General features: G+C 35.5%; 1 protein-coding gene across 5 annotated transcripts in view; it reads right to left on the bottom strand.

Annotated features, from left to right (window-relative positions):
• Positions 1-2,474: 2,474 nt before the first annotated feature.
• The window catches only part of RAB28 (RAB28, member RAS oncogene family), a 62,551-nt gene continuing 41,284 nt past the window's right edge, over positions 2,475-23,741 (bottom strand). For 2 of the 5 annotated variants that reach the window (XM_083835458.1, XM_083835454.1), the window contains 3 exons: positions 13,652-13,755; positions 10,708-10,785; positions 6,663-9,987 (listed from right to left, as the gene is read on the bottom strand). In XM_083835458.1, coding sequence (XP_083691584.1) covers positions 9,790-9,987; positions 10,708-10,785; positions 13,652-13,755 — 380 coding nt within the window. In that variant the 3' untranslated portion in view covers positions 6,663-9,789. The other 3 variants (XM_083835456.1, XM_083835455.1, XM_083835457.1) reach the window with 3 other exon arrangements.

Genomic DNA, 23,741 nt, shown 5'->3' with positions numbered 1-23,741 from the left:
TTTCTTCCCTTCATCTGGCCTCAGCTTCAGGAAAGAACATGCTTGCCCCCCCGCCCCCCAATGTCAATGGACATTAAGCATATGTCGCCTCACTTCAGGAGAGTGCTGCATTATTTAACCTCATTACTGTTTGTTGAATTGCTCTCAACCCATTCTCACCTTGCAAGAAACTTTTAAGTTCATTGATGTGGTACACGCTTAAATTCAGCTGCGTGTGCACCCCGGGGATCTGCAACATCACCTGCAGAAGGAGACGATACAAGGTGCTGGCTCGCCTGCTTCCCCACTACACACCTCTCCAGCTCAGCTGGTTCCTCCCTATCATTCAGCCTCCAGATAGCCCTTGCTTTGTCTGCAGAACAGGCTACTCCCTCTCTCCACATTGCTTAATCCTCCAGAATTATCTCTGACCTCTCTGCTCAGCTTGGTGGAGCATAGGCCATACAGATGGCAAAGGCACCCGTGAATCTCCAGCAACAGCTGCTGCGATACTTCAAAGGCAGCTACCACCGCCAAGGATTTAGGCTGCAGCTGGAATCCGAAGGCTCAGGGTGGGGTCCCCAGGGCTGAGCAAAAAAGAGCAAAGCTCATTTGTAAGGATTAAAATGTGGACAGGTAATGGATCTAAATGGGGTGGCTAAGGTAGGGAAAGGCAGGGAGAGTGGAAGTGAGTATACAACACAGAAATTTTGAGGAGGTTAAGAGGGGCAGCACGAGGAGGGGCTGGGGGCATAGAAGACAAGAGATTCATGGTTAGCGTAAATAATACACATGCATGTTAGGGAGGAAGAATGAGAATGGCTTGCAAATGTAAACAAAATACATTCAGAGGAGGTAGGACTGAAACATAAAAAATGGTGAAGAGATCAATGGGAAAAAAACACAAAAGGAAGTAAAAGTCAAAGACTGCTACGAAAACACACGTTGAGAATAAAAGATCACAAAGGGACAGAAATAAAATCCATCTGTAAAACAGCCTAGACTAGGAAATGTCATAGCTTTCACAGTGCAGGGTTACCCTAAACGTAAAAGCAGAAGTTTTTGATTATTCAGGTAATAAGGGGCTTTGCTTAACCAGTTATGAAAAAATATTCTCTTGTGAAAAAGGAAAAAGGGAGATAAAAACGTTTTAAGAGAAACAAACTTTTTTTTTTTTAATTTAATCAAACTTGCTGAGGGCTTGTCATGTTGACTTTCTGCACCTCAGAGTTGGATGCCTCAGTTTACATTGCTAAAAAGCCTCAGCAGACCTGTATGACTATGAATCCTCCCATCATCTGAACCTGCATGCCAAAAGCATACAGGGAGCAAACAACTTTCATAGCATTTGCTTGTCTTGGTCCTGCACACAGAACCTCCTTAACATCAACACCAACAGAGTGATCAGAGTGTAAGACAATTGCCAGTTAAGTACCTGAACATCTTTGACAGGCTTTCAATACAAACTGATAGGCATCTTATTTCTACCATTTTTAACATAGCTTTATTAAAAGTCCTTGATTTTAGCTTACTATAAAATGTGGGGAAAAGTTCTTGAAATGCCAAAAATACTCACATTTTAAGACCATATTACACATTACTTGGGAAGCAGGACTATGAAGTTGACTCACGTGCCAGAGAAAGATCCAGGGAGATCTCAGAGAGGTTCTCATGAATATCTGAGCATACGGGCAGTCTTCAGGACACAAACACAAAAAAAATCCGAGGGTTCAAAAAAAACTTACCACATGATTTGGAGAACATAAACTTGTAAACTCATTGGCTACTTCAGAATAAATGTTTGAGGCAGATGTTCTCATCTGGTGGCAAGTGGAAAATAGTTCACCTTTCAGTTTCATTTAACTGTAAGGTAAATGCTATACAGTGGGACATGAGCTCCATGGGACAGAAGCAACAATACAGACCGTAATCCAGAAATGAATAATCTATTGAAAATTCACACCTACCTCTAGTGTACAATTTCCCAGTAACACAGATTGTTTCAGAAAACTTCCCGCATTTGAATGCTAAAATATCACAACACAAAGTCATTATCATGAAGTTATAGAGCTACGCATCAAGCTGTATACTGAACAGTTTAAAAATGGATTGAGCTTTTCAATTAACTTTGAGTATACCAAAATGATAACAAATAGTGTATTCTTGCCATTTGTAATTTTTTTAACATATTTGTTCCAACTATTAGTCCCTTTCTTGAACAGCTCAACAAGAATATTTTCTTGAAGGACCTTTTCATTTTTTCCACTTGCAATATACAAGTTTCCTTTGCTCAACCTCATTAATTTTCTAAATCTCACAATGTGTTGTCATACTTTGTAAGAAAACACATTCTAGAGTTAAAGCAGGAAAAGCTTTCTAGCTTGGAATTAGGTTGGCTTGATTTTTTTTTTCTCACCTTACCTTTACATTTAGATGTGGCAGGAGAGAACTGCATGTCTAAAAGAGACTGATAGAAAAAGAACAGAGTAGAAATGTGATGATCACGGAGGAGCCAGCTTTTATTTGTTTTTTACTCTGAACTAGAAAGAAAAGAGTACCAGTCCAAAAGTAAGTCATTCAGTTAGTTATTAAAAATGACTGATCCTAATTGATCTATCAACAGTTTCTAATGCATGCTGAATATATCACTCAACATTTACAGCCCAAACTGCCTACTGAGGTTCATCCATATTCATGAAGACATATGAGCCTATCTGCTGCTGCAAGAAGTAATGCTGATGTGGTAATAAAAATACACAAAACATTAGCATTTTCCAGAGCATCCATGAAGACAACTTGAGACTTCAGAAAAGTAACTATTTTTATATTACAGCTTTATTTCAAGCACTGCTTCTTCCTGGATACAATTTATACATTTCGCACTATGTAGATATATTTATGGAGTATTTTCCAAATAATCCTGATAAAATATATTAGTGTCTAAAATTATTCCAGCAATAGCTTTCCCAAGTAACAGTTTGCTGAATGTTAGTTTAGATCACAGGAGCAAAAAAAAAAAAAAAACAAAAAAAAAACACTTTGGCAAAATACCCTTCCGTAGCGATGCTTTTAAAACTATTTCAAATGCAGGACTTCTTCATCCATTTGTATTCCAGTATGAGTCAAATAGGTAGGAGAAAACCTATAAACACAGTTATACTGTTTTATTGAAATATAATTTAAAAGAATATAGATCTCAATTTTTCAAAGTGTGTGGTCTAACATTTCATTTCAGCCGGTCAAAAAAATGCCTGCTGCTTCTCAATGTACAATGGTACAACATGTTTTTGAACTGCACTGTAGCGATGGTCACTGTTAAAAGTTCCTGGCAATCCCAGAGCCTGTGTCAAGGTAGGAGGACAGTCAAAGGTATCAAACAAAAGGAAAATAATATGGTCATTGAACTGCACACATTGAGCTTCTAGGAGGATTAACGGTTCTTGTCACAGGCTCCTGACTGTAGTTGACAATATCTGCCTTCACCACCCTCTGTCATAAAAGAAAACACAGCAATAATCAGAAACAAAATACAATATTGATGCTGGCAAAGCATTCAAGAGATATTTTACTACGAAACATAAGAGAAAAAAAAGCAATTAGGCAAAACAGTCACAGTTCAGTTCTCTTCAGTACCTTATAGAAAGTCTTATCAGGTACCAGGTCTCAGTCTAAATACCAGTCTATTCATACTAAGCAGAAGGAAGGTTGGTTTTCATAACAATTTTACAGGACTAATACAAAACAGAACTCCTTTGCAAAAGCAATGAATACAGTTATTCTTCCATGAGAATTGTTTTGTATGTAAATAATAGAAGTTTACAAAGACTATAGTATGCATTCTTTAAGAATAACTCCCTTAATGATAACTGGAAATTGTAGGCAAGTTTGTCTTTCACTCTTTGCTATAAGCACTTTCAGAGGAAATACTAACAGAATGCAATGCAAATTTCACATACAACCATACTTCAAAAAAAAAGCTTCAACAGGCATGTAGACTAAAGATTAACATAAAAAGAACTTCTGCATACTATAAATATTTATTTTCAATTATAAATCCAACAGATGTTACCCATTCTATTTACAAAGCATTTGACAGGACTGTTGGTCTCTCCTGCTTGAGGAGAGAGAAACGAGATTCCAATTTTGTGTCCATTTCCATTTGAGGCAGCAGTGTAACATTTTGAACATACAGCACTGAAAGCCCTTCCTAATACTATTGTGAATTATTACAGATTTTCTATGAACTAACCAGTTATTAGAAATACCACATAATTGCATACTGTTTCAAATTAATACACTATTATTATTACTGCTTACAGATATATGTTTTTCTAATAGAACTTACTGTAAATCTTACTTCATGTAAAAGCAAAGCAGCTTGAAAAAAACAAGTTTTACATCAATACCTGAACTACTGCATTGAGCAGACTTTGCTCTGGCAGTTGGAAGTGTTGTGATGTTGGTTATCTTCTTCAGGATATTTCACTAGTTCTGCCCTGACAACATGCTGTTGTTAATCATGTATCAACACAATGGATAGAGGTGAAGGAGAAGAAGGCAAAAAGAAAAGAGAAGGAAAAAAATGGAAAGACTGATCAGTAGCTGGAGAGAAAGAATGAATGACATAAAATGACAATGCAGAAGCAAAAACAAAATGCATTTATTTTCAGGTCAAATGCTGAACAAGAGCAACGTGTTTAGCTGAAGGCATCACTAACAGCATCTGAGCTGGTTCTCAAGCTTCTTCAAGGACATGCAACTTTCAAAGCACCAAAGTGAAATATTCATACATGCAATCAACAAAAGGTGTTAAAGGAGGGGAAGGGACAGAATAAAAGGCAAAGCAATACAGTGGAAGGAAAGATGACAATGGCCTCTTCTTTTAAGCATAAGGTACATAAATTTTTTACAGTAGTCAGCTTCCTATCAGCAACTGTAACAAGTCTACTAGAGGTATGCATGAATTTTTCCATTACATAGCTATTACATTATAACCAAATATTAATCAAAAAACAGTGACAAATTTAAAACCTCACATCAAAGTGCTGGAAGCTTTGATTTTTACTTCATTCAAAAACATAAAAAAGTCATTTTTCCCCTTAAAGGCAAACAAAACTGTTAAGAGCTTTTTATTAACACAGTGTTTATACAAAGGGGAGAAAAGCTCATACTATAACTTGAGCAAAAAACCTACAGAGGTGGTCTGCTATGAAAGATATGCTAAACCAATTTAATGCTTTTTTCTTAAAATACTTTGATTTTTACATAACATGTTTTCAAGGTTAGGATAAATGAAATTATGTTATTATTTTGAAGGAAACAATACATAAAATGGATTATATGAACATATAAGCAGTACATGTTAAAGATTACCACTGTACATAAAACCTGTATGTCAAACAAGTAATAGTAATTAGATAGCCTGGTAAAGGATCTGGATTTATTAGCTGCTGATGTACTCTTCTTGAGTTTAATTGATCACATTGGTATTATCTTATCTAGTAGACAACGTTCATGATTTACTAGACTCCTGGCCTGATGTTATCAAGGGAAAGGTTGCCAAATCCCATGTAAGGCAGTAGTAGGAGTTTTAGCGTTAAACAGTGTTATCTGACCTCACAGGACCTAGTTTCTTCATACCAATCTTTTGACTGGAGCTGAGAAAAAAATCTTGCAATCAGTAGGCAATTAATTGTTCCTCAAAACATTGGTCTAAATCCCATCGTGTAAACAGAGCTAGGTTAGTGACCCCTGTTTAGGCACATTGTAGCGAGAAGCTGACTAACATAAATGACATGGATTTTCTCAAGGAATTTCACCTAAATAAGTGTTTAAAAAAAAAAAAAAAAACAACACTGAAGCATTTATTTTATTAACTCCACAGTAATTAAAAACCTCTTTGTATCCATATCTATAGAAACCATATCATTGCCAAGGCTCAAACCACTGTCAGTAATGAGAAAGAAACTTACTTGGTGCAGGTGCTCTGAATTCCCAATCTGACTTATCTGCCAAGCGTTTTATTGTACAAAGCTGGCACACGCACACCCTCATTTGCTGAACTGGCATGTAGTTAAAGAGAAAACTACACATCACTTACAAAAATGCTACCTCTTGCCAATGCCAAGGAACAAAGCTGTACCCCATACAGTTTTTATACTATGGTTGAAAGTAAAAAATATAGAAAGAAAAACATTTGATTAGTAAAGGAGCTATTTCCTCAAATTTCATCAGACCCTTGTGATTTAAAAGAGAGGAATTTGAGGACTGAAAATAAGTCAGAATCTGCAATTTTCTTACTTTGGAACGGTTCCATTTCAAAAACACGTTCCAGTCACACACAAACAGTAATCTATTCCTTTGTTTCACCACAGTTTTGACCAAATAAAGGTTTGATTAACAGTCATCTCAGCATGTGAACAGACAAGATTTAGTAGCTCTAGCTGAGATAGCTTAAAAACTTACCACCCCCAAATGTCTGTTCTAGTCCTCTGCTGGAGATCACTGCTGCCAAAGGAGAGCTGGTGGAATGTAACGTGTACTTGCACCTCATCCGCTTCAGCACAAAGTCTGGCAACTTCACTTAAAAATAACTTTCATCAGCAGTTTAAGCTAAGCTGCTGAACTTCACCCTGATGTGGCCAAGGCACATGATCGCCTTCCATTTTGTGATTCTGCTGTGGGAGCGATAAATTCCAGCAAAAGGGCAGTAACAAATAGCTTTGGTCACATTTACATGTTAAACTGCTGCAGCCATTTTCTCTAACAATGCATGGTAAATAGTTCAATTGCTAGGGTTTGTTCTTGCACTTAATTAACGGTTTAGCAGTTAATTTGAAGAGGACCAAGAACCCCATCCACTTTCCACAAGAATTTCTGCAGTTCTGCGAGTTATCAAAGCTCAGAAGACATGAGTCAAGCCCCCCAGATTCACACCAGTTTCAATAACGTGTTTAGGATGCCTATTATTTCTAACCAAGTGACTCACTTCTAGGGTCCTCTTATTGACTGCGACAATTAGATTTGGTTTCTAAACAAAGGAAACAGCATCTTCAGCCATAGAATCACAAGTGCTAGAAATAATTTTTAAAGAATACTCTCAATATTAGACAATCAGTAATAATGAATAAATACATAACAGATTGTAACTAGCATATAGCATTCCACTGTTCGTGTTTTACTCAAATTCAGTGTTTCATTTTATACTTTGTCACCTCCTAGGCTGAATTTCTCTGACAAACATACTCAAGCAGACACCTTCTTATTTTTCAAAATGAAGAAACCTCACATTACACAAAATACTGAAAATTCAAAGATATAATCCAGGTAGTAAACAGTGCACTTTTGTAAAACTAAAATGTGTTCTACTCTTTGATCAAAGATGAAATCCAATTCATTACTCATGTATTTACTGAGATAACGATAAGTCACACTTATTTTTGTGTTTTGTTTTGTTCCTTTATAGCATCTACCCATCTATCTACTTTTATAGTACAATAGGTAGAATATTAAACTCCCAGAAATTTTTAGGAGAATGACCATATAGCCATTCTACAATTTAAGGAAGCCTAACGCCCGCTTGAGAGAAATTTAAAAACAAACATCCCCCCTTACACACGCACACTATAGAATCTGTACCTATCATACAGAAACATTTGTAGTAAACCAGTACCCAAGTAATGGTAATATCATTTAACATCACCTCCTCCCAGCCAAAAGACCAGCTCCATGCTTTTGGACAACAGCATCTACACATTACTTCAGTTAGGCTTTTCCACTGCAGACTAATAAATTTCTCTCAAGAAACATCCTTCTATTTCTCTCTCTGAAGCTGTGAAGGTTAACATTTTCCTTCCCCAATTTTAAGCAGACTTTTCCTTTCCTTTCTTAGGAAGTGACCAGAGTATTTGGTTCCATACAACAATGAACCTTAAGATAAAGCTAACAGATGAACTCTCAAATACAATTATCATTGGTTTCTCATTGACTTAATTATGGACAATTCCTACTGCCCACTCAAAATAGCACTCTCAAGCAAACATTATACCGTTGACAACAAATTATTGCTTATTTAGAATATATTGATACTATGGTTGATTAGAAGAAGCTTTCAAAGCCAGACTGTTTCTTTACACCCTTCAGCTACATGCAGCATATCACCATACAGTGACTTCTGCTGTACCTGAATGATGAGACAATAAAGTTTCTTTTCTATCCACTTCCATTTACAGGCTTTGTTTCTTCTTCTGTTGGTGGTTTTGCTGTTTATGTTCGGATTTATTTACTTTTTAATTCTGACAGCTTGGATTCACATTAACAGTAACGTGTGGGCCACAGTGAGTATTTATATTATGAACATTATTTAGAGGCTATTGCTACTGTAAATTGCTTAATATCAACTTTGTCCTACCCTCATATTGCATATTCCATTGATCTGGTCAACATAATTAAAAATTGTGATTATTATACTAAGGTAGGAAGAAGCCAGTATCAGTTACCTTAAAAAGAACCTATAAACAGACACTTTCTCTAGAAAGCTACAATATTCTGTATAACCTCGTACCTCACCTTCTCTTTATAATTGAAGGCATTTTCATACCTATCTACAAGTTTACACCTGAGTTATGAGGACACAACAGCAGTCAGCACAAGAGATCTGAGTCTACTGTTCCAATGCAAGCTAAACAGCCAAAGAAAAATTAAAGAACTATTTATGTGATACATTATTTATGTAGTAACCATTATAGGGTTCAGAACAATAGAAAGATGGTGACTTAGTAGTAAAAGAATATTGAAAAGACACACTCCATATTTCTCTACTTATAAATCATACATTTTTGAAGCTTTTTTGCTTTACTTGTTAGATGTGCACTCTAAGTATATTTTGCCATTTTACTGTTTGCAATACAGTTTTCTTGACCACTTCCACAATGATTGTAAACACTGTCATGGTGAAACACTTTCAGAAATTACATATTTATTGTATATTTCAAAAAGCAGGAGACCAACCTGTATACACAAGAAGTGTTTTGTGCTGTTTTTTGTTTGTTTGTTAAGTAAACTTGACTTTTTTTTGGAGTACTTTTTTAATATTAACAGCAAGTAGCAATTCCAGGATACTATGCCAGCAGCTCAGCCACCTTTTAGTTTAATAAATAAATTTAAAATAAGTGTATTGTAATCTTAAATGTCCTTATATAGTAAAGGTTGCCTCAGTAGTATAGTCTTTGTTTCTGAGGTTTCTGAAACTGGTTTTATGTAAAACCCTTTTGGTTTAAACCTATGCACATAGAATCTTCCTGGCAGCAAAGTTATTTTTAGAGGCAGGAACTAGGAAGAGGGAGGTGGTAAGGAAAAAGGAGTTATAGTGGAAAATGTCTTGCTTGCTTGCTTATTTGAACAATTAACACATTTTTGAACGCTCCCTGATATTAAATAAATGGCTTAAACTCTATTAAATGCAGCTAATCAAATTAGAGTTCAAATTAAAACAAAAAATACTGAAAACATCTTTTCCCCACTAAATTAAAAGGTTATAAAACTGCCCTCATTAGAGCTATTTTGCATGCAACAATTACATGAAATACTCTTTAAAGAAAAAAGCTGTTACAGTTCAAAGCAGGACATGCAACAGGGTTTTGACATGTGTGCACAGTAAAATCACTGCATTCACATCCCTCACTCACTACTAACCAATATAAGAGAATGAAGGGCATCCTTTTTTAACGACCTTCCCACCTATTTTTGGGAAGCACTGTCCTCTCTCTCAGCCCTTCCATACAGCAGAGGAGATGGTAGAAAATCCCCAACTCACTGCAACGAACAAAACACAAAGTCCAAGGGAAGAAAACTACACAACTCCCTTAGGGGGAGATTATTTGGGACTGGTATGGTGAGAAAAATAATTTCATATGGCAGGGAGCCACAATAGCTATCCAAACGTGATTCCACAGGTATGTATGCTGTTGAGAATGGGTATACTGAAGCAGAACAGGATTCATTTCTCATCTGCAGATCAGAAATAAAATGGGAAATAGTGCTCTTACAAAAATCAACATTCTTTCCCTGAGGCAAGCAGTCACTACTGAGGAAAGTATCCTTATCCTGTATTATATAGGCACACAATGAAGACTAAAATCTGAGATTAACCAACCAAAGGATTTGACATAGTTAATTCCTGACTCTGTGATTGACAAATAATATTTTTTTCCTGTATTTCTACACTGAACATTGATTTAGAAGATTTCCATTCACAATTTATGCCTTCTATCATTTAAGCTTGTAGTATTCTAAAATGAAATTTAATATGTAAAGGAATTAAAAAGGAAAAGGGTTGTCATAAAAACTGTATCTGACATCAGTGTACAGTGATTCATGTATATAGAAGAGTATCTTCCATGCTACCTGTATATGCAAACATGTAGAGACATTTTAATTTCTAAGAAACTTTTATGCACTATTTTTAAACAAACAGATCTAGAACTTTTTTATTATTATTATTTTTTGAACATACATTTTCTTACTTCAGCAAGTTTATCATGATGGATAAATAAAGAATGATAATGTTTTTAAAAGGCTGTTGTAAAAGTAAATAATTGTCTCTAAAACAATGGCTGTAGTTTGCTTTATAGGACAGTTAATAATTTGCAATGTGATTTGTGTTTTGTTTTTTTTTTTTCTAAATACTAAGCAAAATATTAAGGAAAAACATGTATTTGTGGAAATCACCTGTGATTGTTCCATTTCTGCTTTGTTTAATTTGATGCCAAGGATGTCAGCAGCAATTCTCTGAAAACACAGGAAGACCTACGGGAAAAAAAAAATTAAATCGCATTTAAATGATTAAAAACAGACATCCTCAAAGTTCTTTCAAATATATCAAACCATTCTTGAACTGTAAACAATGAGATATACAAAATTATGACCTGTGCAAAGCAGATCTGAAAATAACCTCATCTGGTACTTTCAATTTTGTTTAAAAATTGGAGAAAATAATTCAACAATGGTATGAGGAATGAACAGTATGCTAGATTGTTAGGCAACACTTCTACTCTGCCTCCAGAGACCTAAGTTTAAACAAGCTTTTACACAACCCACCTCTCAAATACCACTCTCAGTGCTATAAAATATGAATAAGGGTATTCACTAAAGTTTAGCACAAAAATATTTTACCGGTGTATTGTGCAACAGAGATGTAGATTTCTGAAATTAAGAACAACAGAACTGTGCATCAATATCACCAAAATCTCTGCTGCACACGTTTTAAAAACATTATGAACACGAAAGCCAAGCAATGATACATTTGTTCAAGAGCCTTACAAAACATTAAATGTGTTATACTGAACAGAAGTATTTAGGAAATAAGCAAAATGTTGTGTGGCATGAAGCAGCCTAGCAGAGTTCGACTTCAAACATGGTTTGACAGATAACATTGGGAGGCAAGGATATCTTAAATAACTCCTTTAATTCATCTCAATACAGTCCACCAATCTTACTGTTTAGGCAGCTGCATTTTAAATCACATTAAAGAACACAACAGATATTAAACAGGAACAGCTTACGATTGTACTGCTGCTGAACTCACTGCATTGTCAAGCTACTACCTACGTGGCTGTGCCATGGTGCACACAATCTAACCCACCAGCATACCTTGCTTTTCATCGTACAGACACCACCCCCAAAAGGTAAGGCCTGTGTAAGTGCTTATACTCCTTTTCAATTAAAAGTCAAATAAAAATACCATTCATGCAGTCTTTTCTTACAGCTCAGATGGAAATTGGTAGCACATACGTGGCACAACCAACAAGCCAAAGTAGCTTCCAAAAATCATTTTTCTTTCTATGCCCTCCTTGGTCTAGTATTGGTCTATTTTACTAGCATCCACACAGCAAGGAAGGCAACCTGAAGCAGGCAGACCTTCTCCAGAGACCTACTTTAACCCGCACCAGGCTCTCAGGTGTACTAAACTAGATCACCTACCATGAGGATGTTTTGTTCACAAAAACATGAGGTGTGAGCTCAGCCCTTTAGGTAGGCAGTTTGATGGACAGTGAGATGGTTAAGCTGCAGCAAGTCTTTCATGAAGATCAATTCTCCTCTGAGGAGACATCTGGGTTTTTCTAAGTATATAAAATTATCTTCTGCAAATGAGTTTGTTGGAAAGATCTGAGGTAAACCAAACAAATCACTTCATCTACCTTAACTGATGGCCTCGTCTCAAATCACTGGCAAATCACCCTGTCTTTTCCACACAACTACCCAAATATATTAACTACGAAGATTTTGAAAAGCCAGTGTGCAGTAGTAGGTAGGTAGAGTTAATTCAAATCTATACCAAAACTCAAAATGAACTACTGTAAACTATAGCTCATAGCTTCTTTTGTTAGTAGCCATTTAAACAGAAACTTCTGGTTAATGTTTTCTAGATATATTCAGATTTACTTTTGTTTTTAAACAGCAAGTTAAAAAGTATAATCAGTATATATAGTGGGATGCTGCTGCAATTCATGAATCAATTAAAATGACATAATAAAGATTCCTTCATAATTTATAATGTTAACTATATCAATCTTATAAAAAATGCTGGTTTTCCTACTACCAGCTCCCACCAAACTGTTGTCTCCTTGAGAAATAAATAGATTTTAACATATGCAAGCTTCACTGCGTAAAGTATTATAAAATTTTTCTTCTTCTTCTAGCATAAAAAGCCATTTTCACATTTAAACAAAAAATTATGCCAAAGATTTAACACAAATTGTAAGGAGAATCAGGATTCACTGCACTTGTATCAGCAGTATAACACAATAATTAACTAATAAAATTTGGCAATCCATTGTAGAAGTAAATGATCTTTCATCAAAGATCTTAAGACAATCAGTGAGTCCACACGTGTTACAGAACTGTACTTCCGTATAATTGAACATGGTCTTACCGTTCAATAGCATTAAAATAAAGCAAATTATGTTGTTATAAATAACATTACTGAGACAGACACAGATTTTTTTTTTTCATGGGAATGACAATGTCATTGGGCATATGACAGAAATCAAGCAAAACAATACAACATGATTTAATCTGACTGATACAGTCAACTGAAAGAGAACCTTTTCTTCCATACACTTCCAACTAAAACAAATATGCCAGTTAGGTCAGAGTCAAATGATTGTTCAAAAATGTGCTCTGCAAAGCATTACAAATACCAGAATGTTCAAATTTCAATGGACCCACAGACAGAATGACTCCTGGCTCAGGACCCATATTAAAAACTGTGATCATAACAGGATTCTGTGATTTTATTGACTATTAAAAGTTTCTGTACTGATGCTCTAGAGATGGAACTTCACCTGGAACTAAGGTATATGTTTAGCTAAAGGCTGACAGCAGAGATCCAGCAGGTCTCATTTCTCATTCTGACGTATAAGCCAGAGCATTTCCATATTAAGATCTATACCTCAAACCACAAATCAGATGAGAAGCCACTGTAAAGAACATACACACTCATAAAAAGATCTATTTTCATGCAAGCAGGCTGGCAAAAAGGACCTGCAGTAGCCAGAGTTCTTCAGTGTTCGATATGTGAAGTATAATAAAAACTGCTACATCATATTTCAGAATAACAGCTTTCTAAAAAATAAAAATAAAAATCTACAAGGACTTTATTTTTCATACTTACAGAATCTCCTGTCTTGGCCGACACGAAATGGCTACTGAAATTGTTTTCTTGACAAAATCGTTGGTGCTTGTCAACTTTCACTGTGCGCATATGCTCCAAATCAACTAAAAGCAAGTGCAAAAAAAGATAAATTACTATAGTAGAGACCATTTATTTAGTTACCTGTCTTAGAAAATATATTCATTGGAAATACATCAAATGTAACCTTTTTCTTTGCAGACGTATGCAAAAGCACATTTCTTTTTATAATCTTATGTCAGAAAACAATAATAATAAATAAAAATGAAACCACAATTAAAATTGTGCAATCAAATGCAACAAATTCATATCTGAACTAAAGGACAAATTTATTTCTGGATTCACACAAGCAATTTGTAAAAACTTTCCTGCTAACTACATGGAAAAAAAAAAAACAAGACTGAATTAAATTGTGTGCATTCTATTTGCACGCATGATGTATGCTGGATATCCATTGTAATCTAAAGACTCTTCTAAAATAGAGTTCACAAAGTACAGCTGAATCTACATATTTTTTCTAAGTTAAAAAATGTAAATGAGTTGTAAAGAATTTTATTGCAGAAAACGGTAGAGCAAAAACATTCACTATAATAAAAAAAGACCTGAATAAAAACATTGATGTGCTTATTTACTTGTACATGAAGTTTTCAATACCACAAAGGTATGGTTCCAAAAATTAAGAATAGTAAAATGCGTATTTCAAGAGTCTCACACATTTTCATTTTTATCATTTTATAACCATTGGAAGCAGGGTAAAGCTTTCAAATGGCATTTTCTGTTGAAAAGCCCTGGTTGCTTACAACATAACATGGAACTCAAGTCTCGCACAGGTTTTATTGTGTACATTCCAGTTTCTCCAAATCTGATCCTAAGGTAACTGGAAACTATATTGAACAGTTTCTCTTTTTATTGCATTACAGTTCCTATAAGGGTGTTGACTCAATGCCGTCAAATTATAAGGCAAATATATTCAGAAGGATTTAAGGACAACCAGGCTCTTTGAGTCAATACAGGAAAAAAAAACTTAAACTGATTTCCTGAGGAAGGGACCCAACTGACTTGTAAAAACTTGTAAATTTGCAAATCTAGTAAGCCTGCATAATAGTGTCATTTGATTATCAGCTGAAAAAATGCTCTCATACTACATAAAAGGCTTTATTTTAAAATGATATTGGAGGTCTTTAATTTGTAGGCTCTGGAGATTTTCTCTTGGAGATTTTTAGTCTAACAGGGGATTCCTATACCCCATTTATACTGCTTACTTTGGTTAATGTGGAGTTTTTGCCACATATTACTGTTCCTTGCACATCAGTAAGGCCTTGTTTACAAGAACAGGCCTAAAATCACCCAGTTACCACAGGCATTAATTTGTGAAGGACTAAAATACTAAGCTATTAACACGAACGTTTGTAGTACAGTATTTCATAATACTAAATGTAGGTTATACAGTTTCACAAAAAATAGGAAGAACAAATACATTTATTAAGCTAAATCTCAAAGTCGATAAAAAAACTCATGCAGTCTGTGTAACAGCTACTTAACTTTTTTCCTTTAAAAATAACTACCAGGAGAGAGCCTCTGTTGAAACGCTTTTTGAAAACAAAACAAAAAAAAAAGCGCAGCATTCTGTCTAAACCATGTCATTGTTAACTATTAATTTTACTCTTTATATATTATGCTAAGTGGAGCCTGGAAAGCACAACAGTAAGATTAATCTTTTGGGAAAAATAAATCAATAAATATTTTCTTTATTTTCATTTGAAGAACCTTAACCCCACCTCCAAATTTCACATCATTGTATTTCTTCAACTATATCACAACTCCAAAAACCCCCACACAATTACAATTTAAAGACACCCACTGATCATATTTACACGGTATCTGATGATACCATGGCATACTTATGTGAGTTTGTGCTTACAGACTTACAAGTTACAATCTCTTCCCCAAGAAGGAAAGAATACAGACCAGAGGAACACAGGAGCATGCAGAAATGTAAATGAATTTTCAAGAAGAAAATGCCTCTGCCATTTAGGAAATCATATCCCCAAATGCTTCCTATTTTCTATTCAAGCAAATATCAAAAATAATATATTGTCAGTGGAGCATATATTTTACTATAGCAGAGAAATTAAAGCACATATGATCCCAGAATCTAACAGACTGGAAGTGAAAATCAAAGTGAAATTGCATTTCTGAATTTCGTGCAATTTTCAGTCCCTCTCCCCACTTAGGAGTATTTCAGCTCATACCTTCTGAATTATGGGCAGTCTGCTGTGAACTGTACAGTTAGTGTTATGCTAGATAACTGCCAGGTAACTGTCCATGTGCACACTCTCAGCCCACAGTAAATGCAAGGCAATTCATGTTGCATTAGCCCTCAATGAAAGAGGGCACAGTTTTAGTACAAGAAAAGGGTTTCAAGCATTAATAAATATTTAACTATAAAAAGTTGCTGTTTGCAGTCAATGAAGGACGACTATGCTAACTCAAATTACCTTGCATTGCCACAGGCTAAGGGCATAATCATAGAGAGTCACTGAAGATCAGCTAAAATGAAGTAAATAATTACCCTCCAGTCCTTTTCTTTTTTCTTTTGTTTTGATTTGTTGAACATCTGACGTTGGTCAGCTAAACAGGCAGAACTCCTGGTTACCAGGAGATAACTCTTGTCCAGCTTCTTTTTTTTAGACATCACAGTAAAAGACTGTAGGAGGGATCTGGATAAGAAAAACGATCTTCTGAATAGATGTTTGTAAGGAATGTAGGAAATTCATAGGAAAAAAAAGAAAAACAGCTGGCCAATATGGGCTGATATGATGAGCCAGTTAACAGCAGGAACGGGTGGGTATCTTTGGGATGAAGGATGACAACAAGGATGCACTTAAGCCATGAAAAGTTTAATGGCAAAGACAAATAACTTTTGGATAGAAAGAAGAGAATTATATACATAAATACTGTTTGATTTTACAAACCAGGAAAATGGTCTTGCAAAATATTCTAAATGACTAGATAACATTGCATTTGCCAAAATGAAGGAATTTCAGCAATTACAATGCAAAAGAAGAACGTTTTAACTGTGATAGTTATCATAGGCCGTATCTAATGAAGGTCACGAAGAAAGAATGTGCAAGATTTGGACATGGATTGAACACAAACATTTAGAAAAAGGCCAAGAGAAAAGTTTACTTGCCAGATGGTTCAATCATCCTCCTCATCTGAACTGAACGAGGGAGAAGACAATAGCAAGAGGAAATTAATAGCTCCTTTTTACCAAGTAGAATTTAAGTTTATGGCTAGAAATCCACAATGAGATATCAAAAGGAGACACAAGGATTTTGTTTGAAAAGGGAAAAGAGATTTATCTGTTCACAAACATCGCAATCCTAAAATACATACATGTTACAAACAGGTACCGTAGTTAAAGCACTTGCATACGAACTGTGTTATTAATAAATAATGGTTTCTGTCCATAAAAAGCTAAAAAAGATGGGTAAATTTTGCAGAATATAACACGAATATTTCTTTTATCTATCATCTTTAAAACTCTAAAGTTTTAAAGTAAAGCAATAGTTAAAAGCTAATAGGAGTACAAGAACATTATTAATTCCTCAGCTGTAAAGGGACCACTTAGCACATTTGCATTAAATGGAGTACTTTTAAATCAAACGGAGTAATAGACCACAATAAAATTGAAAGCAGGAGAAGCAGAGTAATATTACAACCAACGGGAGTGAGAGAAAGGTCCCGGTATCGTTTCCCTGACTGGCCAGATGAGGACAGAAAGAGGGACCTTGAAGATCACGTAGTTCCAACCCCCCTGCCATAGGCAGGGATGCTGCCCACTAGATTAGTTTGCTCAGGGCCTCACCTAACCTGGTCTTGGTCTCATCAGCCCCCAAAGTCATACTGAAGTCCTCTTCTAAGAACAACACAGGCTGCTGCCATTTGGTCATTCTTTATTCTTGAAATACACACTAAAAGTCGGTGTGACAACGACAGAAATACCGTTGTTCCCAGATGTGCTCCAAAAATTATCTCCATTGTCTTATTTTTCCTCTTGTGCAACTGTTTCTACCTAGTCAAGAACCTAACTTTTTGTTTCTCAGGGATCAAACTCAACATTTACCTTCAAATTGTCTGGTGTGAAGAGTCACTTCAAGCAAAGCTTGCAGGTAATTGCTGCTCCTTAAGTAACATATCTATAAATATAGTATGCACAGATATCCCATAAAGATCGTGGCACAACGGAAGTAGATTGGAAACTTCATAAATTCAGCTAGATACATGTGGATCTCAGTTGAAACTAGAATAGATCAGAGTCTGCTGCAGAATTGGATGAGACTTGCTGTAAGACTTGCTTCTCATAAACTCTGCAGAGTTCAGTTCTGATTTGTAGGTGAGACCAAACAGAGTTCTAGTGAAGTGAACAAAGAAAAGAGAACCAAGGGGAGAGGTCTGGATCTCCCACAGAAGTCCCAGAGATATTCCCTCCAAGACATCCCTGAAGAAAAGCAGGTAAGAAGAAAATTGCAGAATCAATATAAGGAAAATGATGTAAACATCATCACTGTCACTTCTTGGAAAGTAAATGACAATTCAAAGAAGATAAGAATAAAAGAGTAGGTTTAAGTCAGAACTGGAGAAAATTGATTAGATCCTATCTTCAGGTGACATGTAAACAACTTTTTCATCATCCTTCAAATTGCTGATATACATCGCTGAGAGACAATGCTAACTTAGAAAAGGAAACAGAGTAGATGTATATTTTAAATGATTGTCTGCAAGGCTAGAAATATATAACATTTGAAAAAAATCTGAGCAAACACTTGAGACAATATAAGTTGGCCTACTGTAAGACAAATTCTTATATAACTTCACACGAGTATTTAGGAGTAAGCCCCAGACAACTGATTTTATTGGTTAGCAGCAAGGAAATACAAAGACACTAGGAAGTGCTAGCTAACACACAAATGAGTGTCTTACAATCTCCACCACACATAGCCGATAGCAATTCAGTCTTGATTAATTCTGCTATTTTTACTTGAGACTCTGAAACTACTAAAGGTAAACAAATTAACGTCAAATGTGTTTCTGTTACGCTATTTTTATTATACGTATAGACCACTCTAAGATAACAGAGGCTTGCAACAAGCCACTTCACACCACTGTGCAGGAGCAAGAGATCATCCTTGTGGGTCCCTTCCAGCGCAGGATATTCTGTGGTTCTACGATTTCCATCCAATACACCTTATACGTGGAAACCCAATAGTCAAGCAGTATAAATACTAGTTTAGTTCACTGAAATGAACTACCACAAACATAATTAGCTCACCAGAAGTAATAAAGTAATGCTTCAAGTAATAAAGTGTGATATCAAATCCCAGAGCTGTATTGTCTAAAATTATGGTATTAATAAAATATGTATAACAATTTACAGAGTAATACAACTGGGAAAAACAGGAAGCCAGTAAACATTTTAAAATATGCATCATTAACCAGTGAAATGATGAATGTTCTGGTTTCATCATCTTTCAAAACACAAATAATAATAGTTTATTTTGATTTAAATATTGTCACCAAAGCAAATAACTGCACATACTTTAAAAAGACACCAGAACATCATTTATGCAGAATCTAAAGGCTGTTACTTCTGCTATTTATCTCCCTTTCCCAGAGGACTGCCAGTGTCTTCTTTCATAACATCATTGACGAAGAGCTCCACGTAAAACTAGAAGCTTCCTTTAAGTCAGAAAACACACATTTTTTCAAGAATCATTCTTTCAGGTAAGTCTGGAAGAAACACAAACATATAACTTCTACAGGTACTTCCAGGCAGCTGAAAAAAATAGTGACAGTACTTGTTCAGAGTGCCATAAACAGCTGAGTGGCATGCATAATGCATGTTAAGCAAGTCTGAACGTTTAATAGTTTGTTGGCATTTCTCCTGGACCCTGAGATTATACTTGCAAACTATAAGGCACTATATAGTCATTTCAGTTGATAATACCAGTGATAACTAGCCTTGCTAAACCATGTGTATGAAAAGAAACATTAGAGTTCCGAGTATTTCAGTTAAAAAAGACACCTCTCCACCCAAATCTGACAGTCTTTCACTTTCAAAGCTTGCGAGTGCAATACCTATGAGGGAATCTGTTATAAAGGGCTGGTTCTCCAGTTTAAGCTGAACTTATTCATTGATAATTACAGTATTTACCATTAAAATTTGTATTAACACTTACATAAATTTACAACTATCTTGATCCATAATTATCATGCATAACTTTTATATTTTAGTATAATTACGGGTGGTTTGAAAGTTATGAGTAAACATCTATATTAATCTATGGTAGTGCACAAAAATATATTCTTTTATAGTGTGCTGTGAAAAACGAAATATAAATCTTTCTGCAAAGTATTTGCAGCTGTTCACACAAGGTATACAATTACATAATGTTTAAATAATGAGCTATCACGATTAGCCCACACAGACATGACAAGTAAAATGCTTTAATAATTTATTAATTTGATTTACATGTGCTTAAAATTATGTACATATTTTCCCTTCTGAAAATACTCCAGGGTCGTAAAAAAAAAAAGGGGGGGGGGCTGTATATGACATTTTTTTCATCCTGTTTCTGTTAAAATTTCAGACTGATTTCTTAAGAACAAACCTAGCCTGAGCACCTGAAGCCCTGACAGCCCAGTGCAGACAGCAGTGCTACACAGTATTGTCTTCACGCAGCATGCACGGCTGAGGCAGAGCATGAAGGCTCTGCTTCGCCTCTACCTAAGTAAAAGTGCCTGAGAAAGGGAACATAAAGGGGCTTTCTCCGAGATGTGCACTATGCAATAAAGCAGAAATCCCTACACATGCTGGGAGCAGGGCAGTGGGCTCTGCAGACCCCTCAGCAGGGCCCGGCCTGGTCGGCCCCACAGCGCCGGCCACCAAGAGCCCTCCAGGCCTCGTCTGCACTAGACGATACCACCCAGCTTTTCTCCCAGCCCTGCCGTCGCTCCGAATAAAATAGCAAAAAAAAAGCAACAACAAAAAAAAGAACTTCCCCAGCTTTTTATTGCCCAGCTTGCCAGTAACCTTCTCACTAAAAGATGCAGCTATTTAATTAAGCCCTAATTTTTCAAGAGAATTTGAATGGGTTACTTGGAACTTCAAGCAAGTGCACTTTCATTTTCTAATTAGACATAAAGGCTCTTTCTGTGTAAATAATTATCTGCTACAATAATTATCTGATATTATTACTAATTATAACTAATTAATCTCTGACATAATACTATAAGACTAACCAGAATCGTGCAGAAATAATAATCAATTGCAACGAGTCTGCAGTATTATCAGACTTTGTACATTACCTAGCTTTTTAAAAAATCAGTTTTGATTTGGTACTTTTAAATTAATATAGCAGCTAATTTTCAAAAATCAAAATGCCAGAGTGCAAACTGCAACATTTTGTAGTTTTTTTTTTTTTTAATACTTTCCATCTTTTTCTCACACTAAACTTGTATAGCTGCCAAGAAAAGAAAACTCCTTCATGGAAGTCCTGAAAACTATGCCTCTAGTCTGATTTAAGGAAGCTCAATGAAATATAAATATAGTTCCAGTACAGATTTTCTCAGTAATTTTTTTAGGTTATCAAGAAAACATCTAGAGTGTTGATCTGGTTATACTCATGTCAGACAAACTACGTGTCACATTAACTACCTCCAGGAAGTTATTCCAAACACAAAATAAACTGTTTATGCCCCTTCTCAGATAGATAGCATGACAGATTGTTATTAGTTGAAGACAGATGAAATACATTAATTTGATTGCAAGCATGTGTTTACTTTCTCACTGTCATGTACACTCTGCTGCTGATGCTTCCCTATGAGGATGTAGTAACAAATCAAATGTTGTATTAGAAGACTTGCTAAGGCAGAATAATAATAGCTGGTGCTGTACTTTAATACTTAAAAAACTATACTTAACATTTCCAGCTACAACAGGAAATCACTGGTTTCAGAAAGAAAAAAAATGGATAGCTTAAAAACTCTTGTGATTTACACAAAGCATTGTAACACTTCCTCCTCTAAAAAAAAATCAGAATTATCAACAAACATGTATGTCAACCTTATAAATGTCAAATCTATGATCTGAGCTCTTTCTGATCCAAGACATGAATTTCTACAGAAACAATATAAAAAAAATGTATGCTTAATACAGGAAATATAAGGTGTGCAATCCCCAGGTCTCTTCAGTTAAAAGCAGAAAGGCATCTTGTCCATGAAGTGAGGTTTGCCTGCTTTCAGGCATACCTCTCTTATGGGCCTGCATTTATTTGTACAGAGCTTATGTGGAATTCTCTTTCCTCTCAAAGAACAACCTATAAAAAAACACAAAATTTGTGATGAGCTTATGTGATAAAGATAAATGAATAAAATCCGGTTGGTCCTAATAGTTCTTTCTGATGTAGGAAATAACAAGAAAGAAAGCCAGAAGCAGGCCTTTCCACCTCAGCACACCCAGTGCAGCTGACAACGGAGGACACAGTGGGACAAGATTCTCACCTAATAACAAGCGTGTATAATATTTGGTAGCTGACAGGTCATTTTTAAGAAGATAAGTTAACCTTTGCAAATACAAACAGCAGGCATCTTTTCATACCAAAGTAAAATTTATTGTGAAGGGGAAAAAAATACACCAAAGTTTCTTTTCAAAACTAAGCTGATGATCAGCTGACACAGCTTGAAGAGACAGTTAAAGAGAATACATATTTTTTTTCTCAGTTAGACAATTCCCATTTTTATTTTTCAATACATTCTTGACAGAAATTTTTGCAACCATTTATCATTTGAACAGACTATGATTACACTAATAGTTACAATCCAATGCCCACTGTTAGGCACCTATACTCCTTATCCCTACCCCTAGTGAAGATGTTTTTGGAAGCAAGTATTCAAAAGAGATATTATTAAACAAATATAGCAATTGAGCTACCTTGTAGTATTAGCTTGGGATTAAAATAATACTGGAACGATTCTCCTATTTATTTATTTTTCTTTTAGAAGGGTAACATAAAGACACATAAAGCAAGAGGAGGATGAAATGCATCTCCCCGTCCTGCAACTCCAGCGAGACTAAGTGCACTGAAGATATATCTGTATTGCAGACTGCGACATAACAAAGAGATGACCAAGTAAGTGCATTAACCTGGTCACAAAGGGTGTAGACACGGCAGCCCAGATGAACTTACCGTGTACCTCTGTTTACTGTCTGCAGTGTACATAGCTAAACAAGCAGGCCCTTAGGGTAAGTTTAAGACATCAAGTGCGGGTGTGAATGAAAGAACATAAAACATTTTTTCTGGATAGTGTTATGGAGAGTGAACAGCCTAGTGTGAGCAAATCGATGCCACTCTCTCTCAAAAGCATCATCTCACAGGGCTTTAACCTTCTTTATTTTCACACCTTTGGTTAATTAGTTTTTACTTTCCACAATGAAATGTGTGCTAAGATTATAAACTACTCCAGGTAAAAAGACCATTTGTTCACTGTTGTTTTTTATTTAGACAGTCAGATTCTTACACAGCCCTTATCACCATCATTTAGAAGCGCTCTGCAATTACTAACAGATCATTTGCTGACTAATTCTTTTCCAAGTAAATTAGGCAAAGACTATCCGTATTTTTACAAATGAAAAATGAAACATTAATGAAAAGATAAATTTGAAGCCTTGCCTAAGATCACATGAAGTTTCACTGAACCATAATTTTACCGCTTTATGCACTAAATCATCTTTCATCTTCGTTAATGCTTGTGGCTGGGTCTCCTAATCCTTGAGCCAACAAGAACTTTGATAGCAATTAGTTCTTCTTCCTTATTAAGTTAAAGCTGCTAATTCGGACTCAAACATTTTTATAAATAGCTATTTCCTGGAGATAAAAAGAAATGAGAGTGGCCAGACCAGAAGAACACCTCCACCTGGATTTTCCTTGCTATATTAATTCAACCATAGAAATCACTGGGCAGGCACAATGGCCAGCATGGCACACAAACACAGTCAGGAAAGACTTAT

The sequence above is a fragment of the Anser anser genome, assembly GCF_964211835.1.
Source record: "Anser anser genome assembly, chromosome: 4".
Classification (NCBI taxonomy): Eukaryota; Metazoa; Chordata; class Aves; order Anseriformes; family Anatidae; genus Anser; species Anser anser.
The sequence above is the reverse complement of the archived record's forward strand: the minus strand, read 5'-3'. Positions and strand labels throughout refer to the sequence as shown.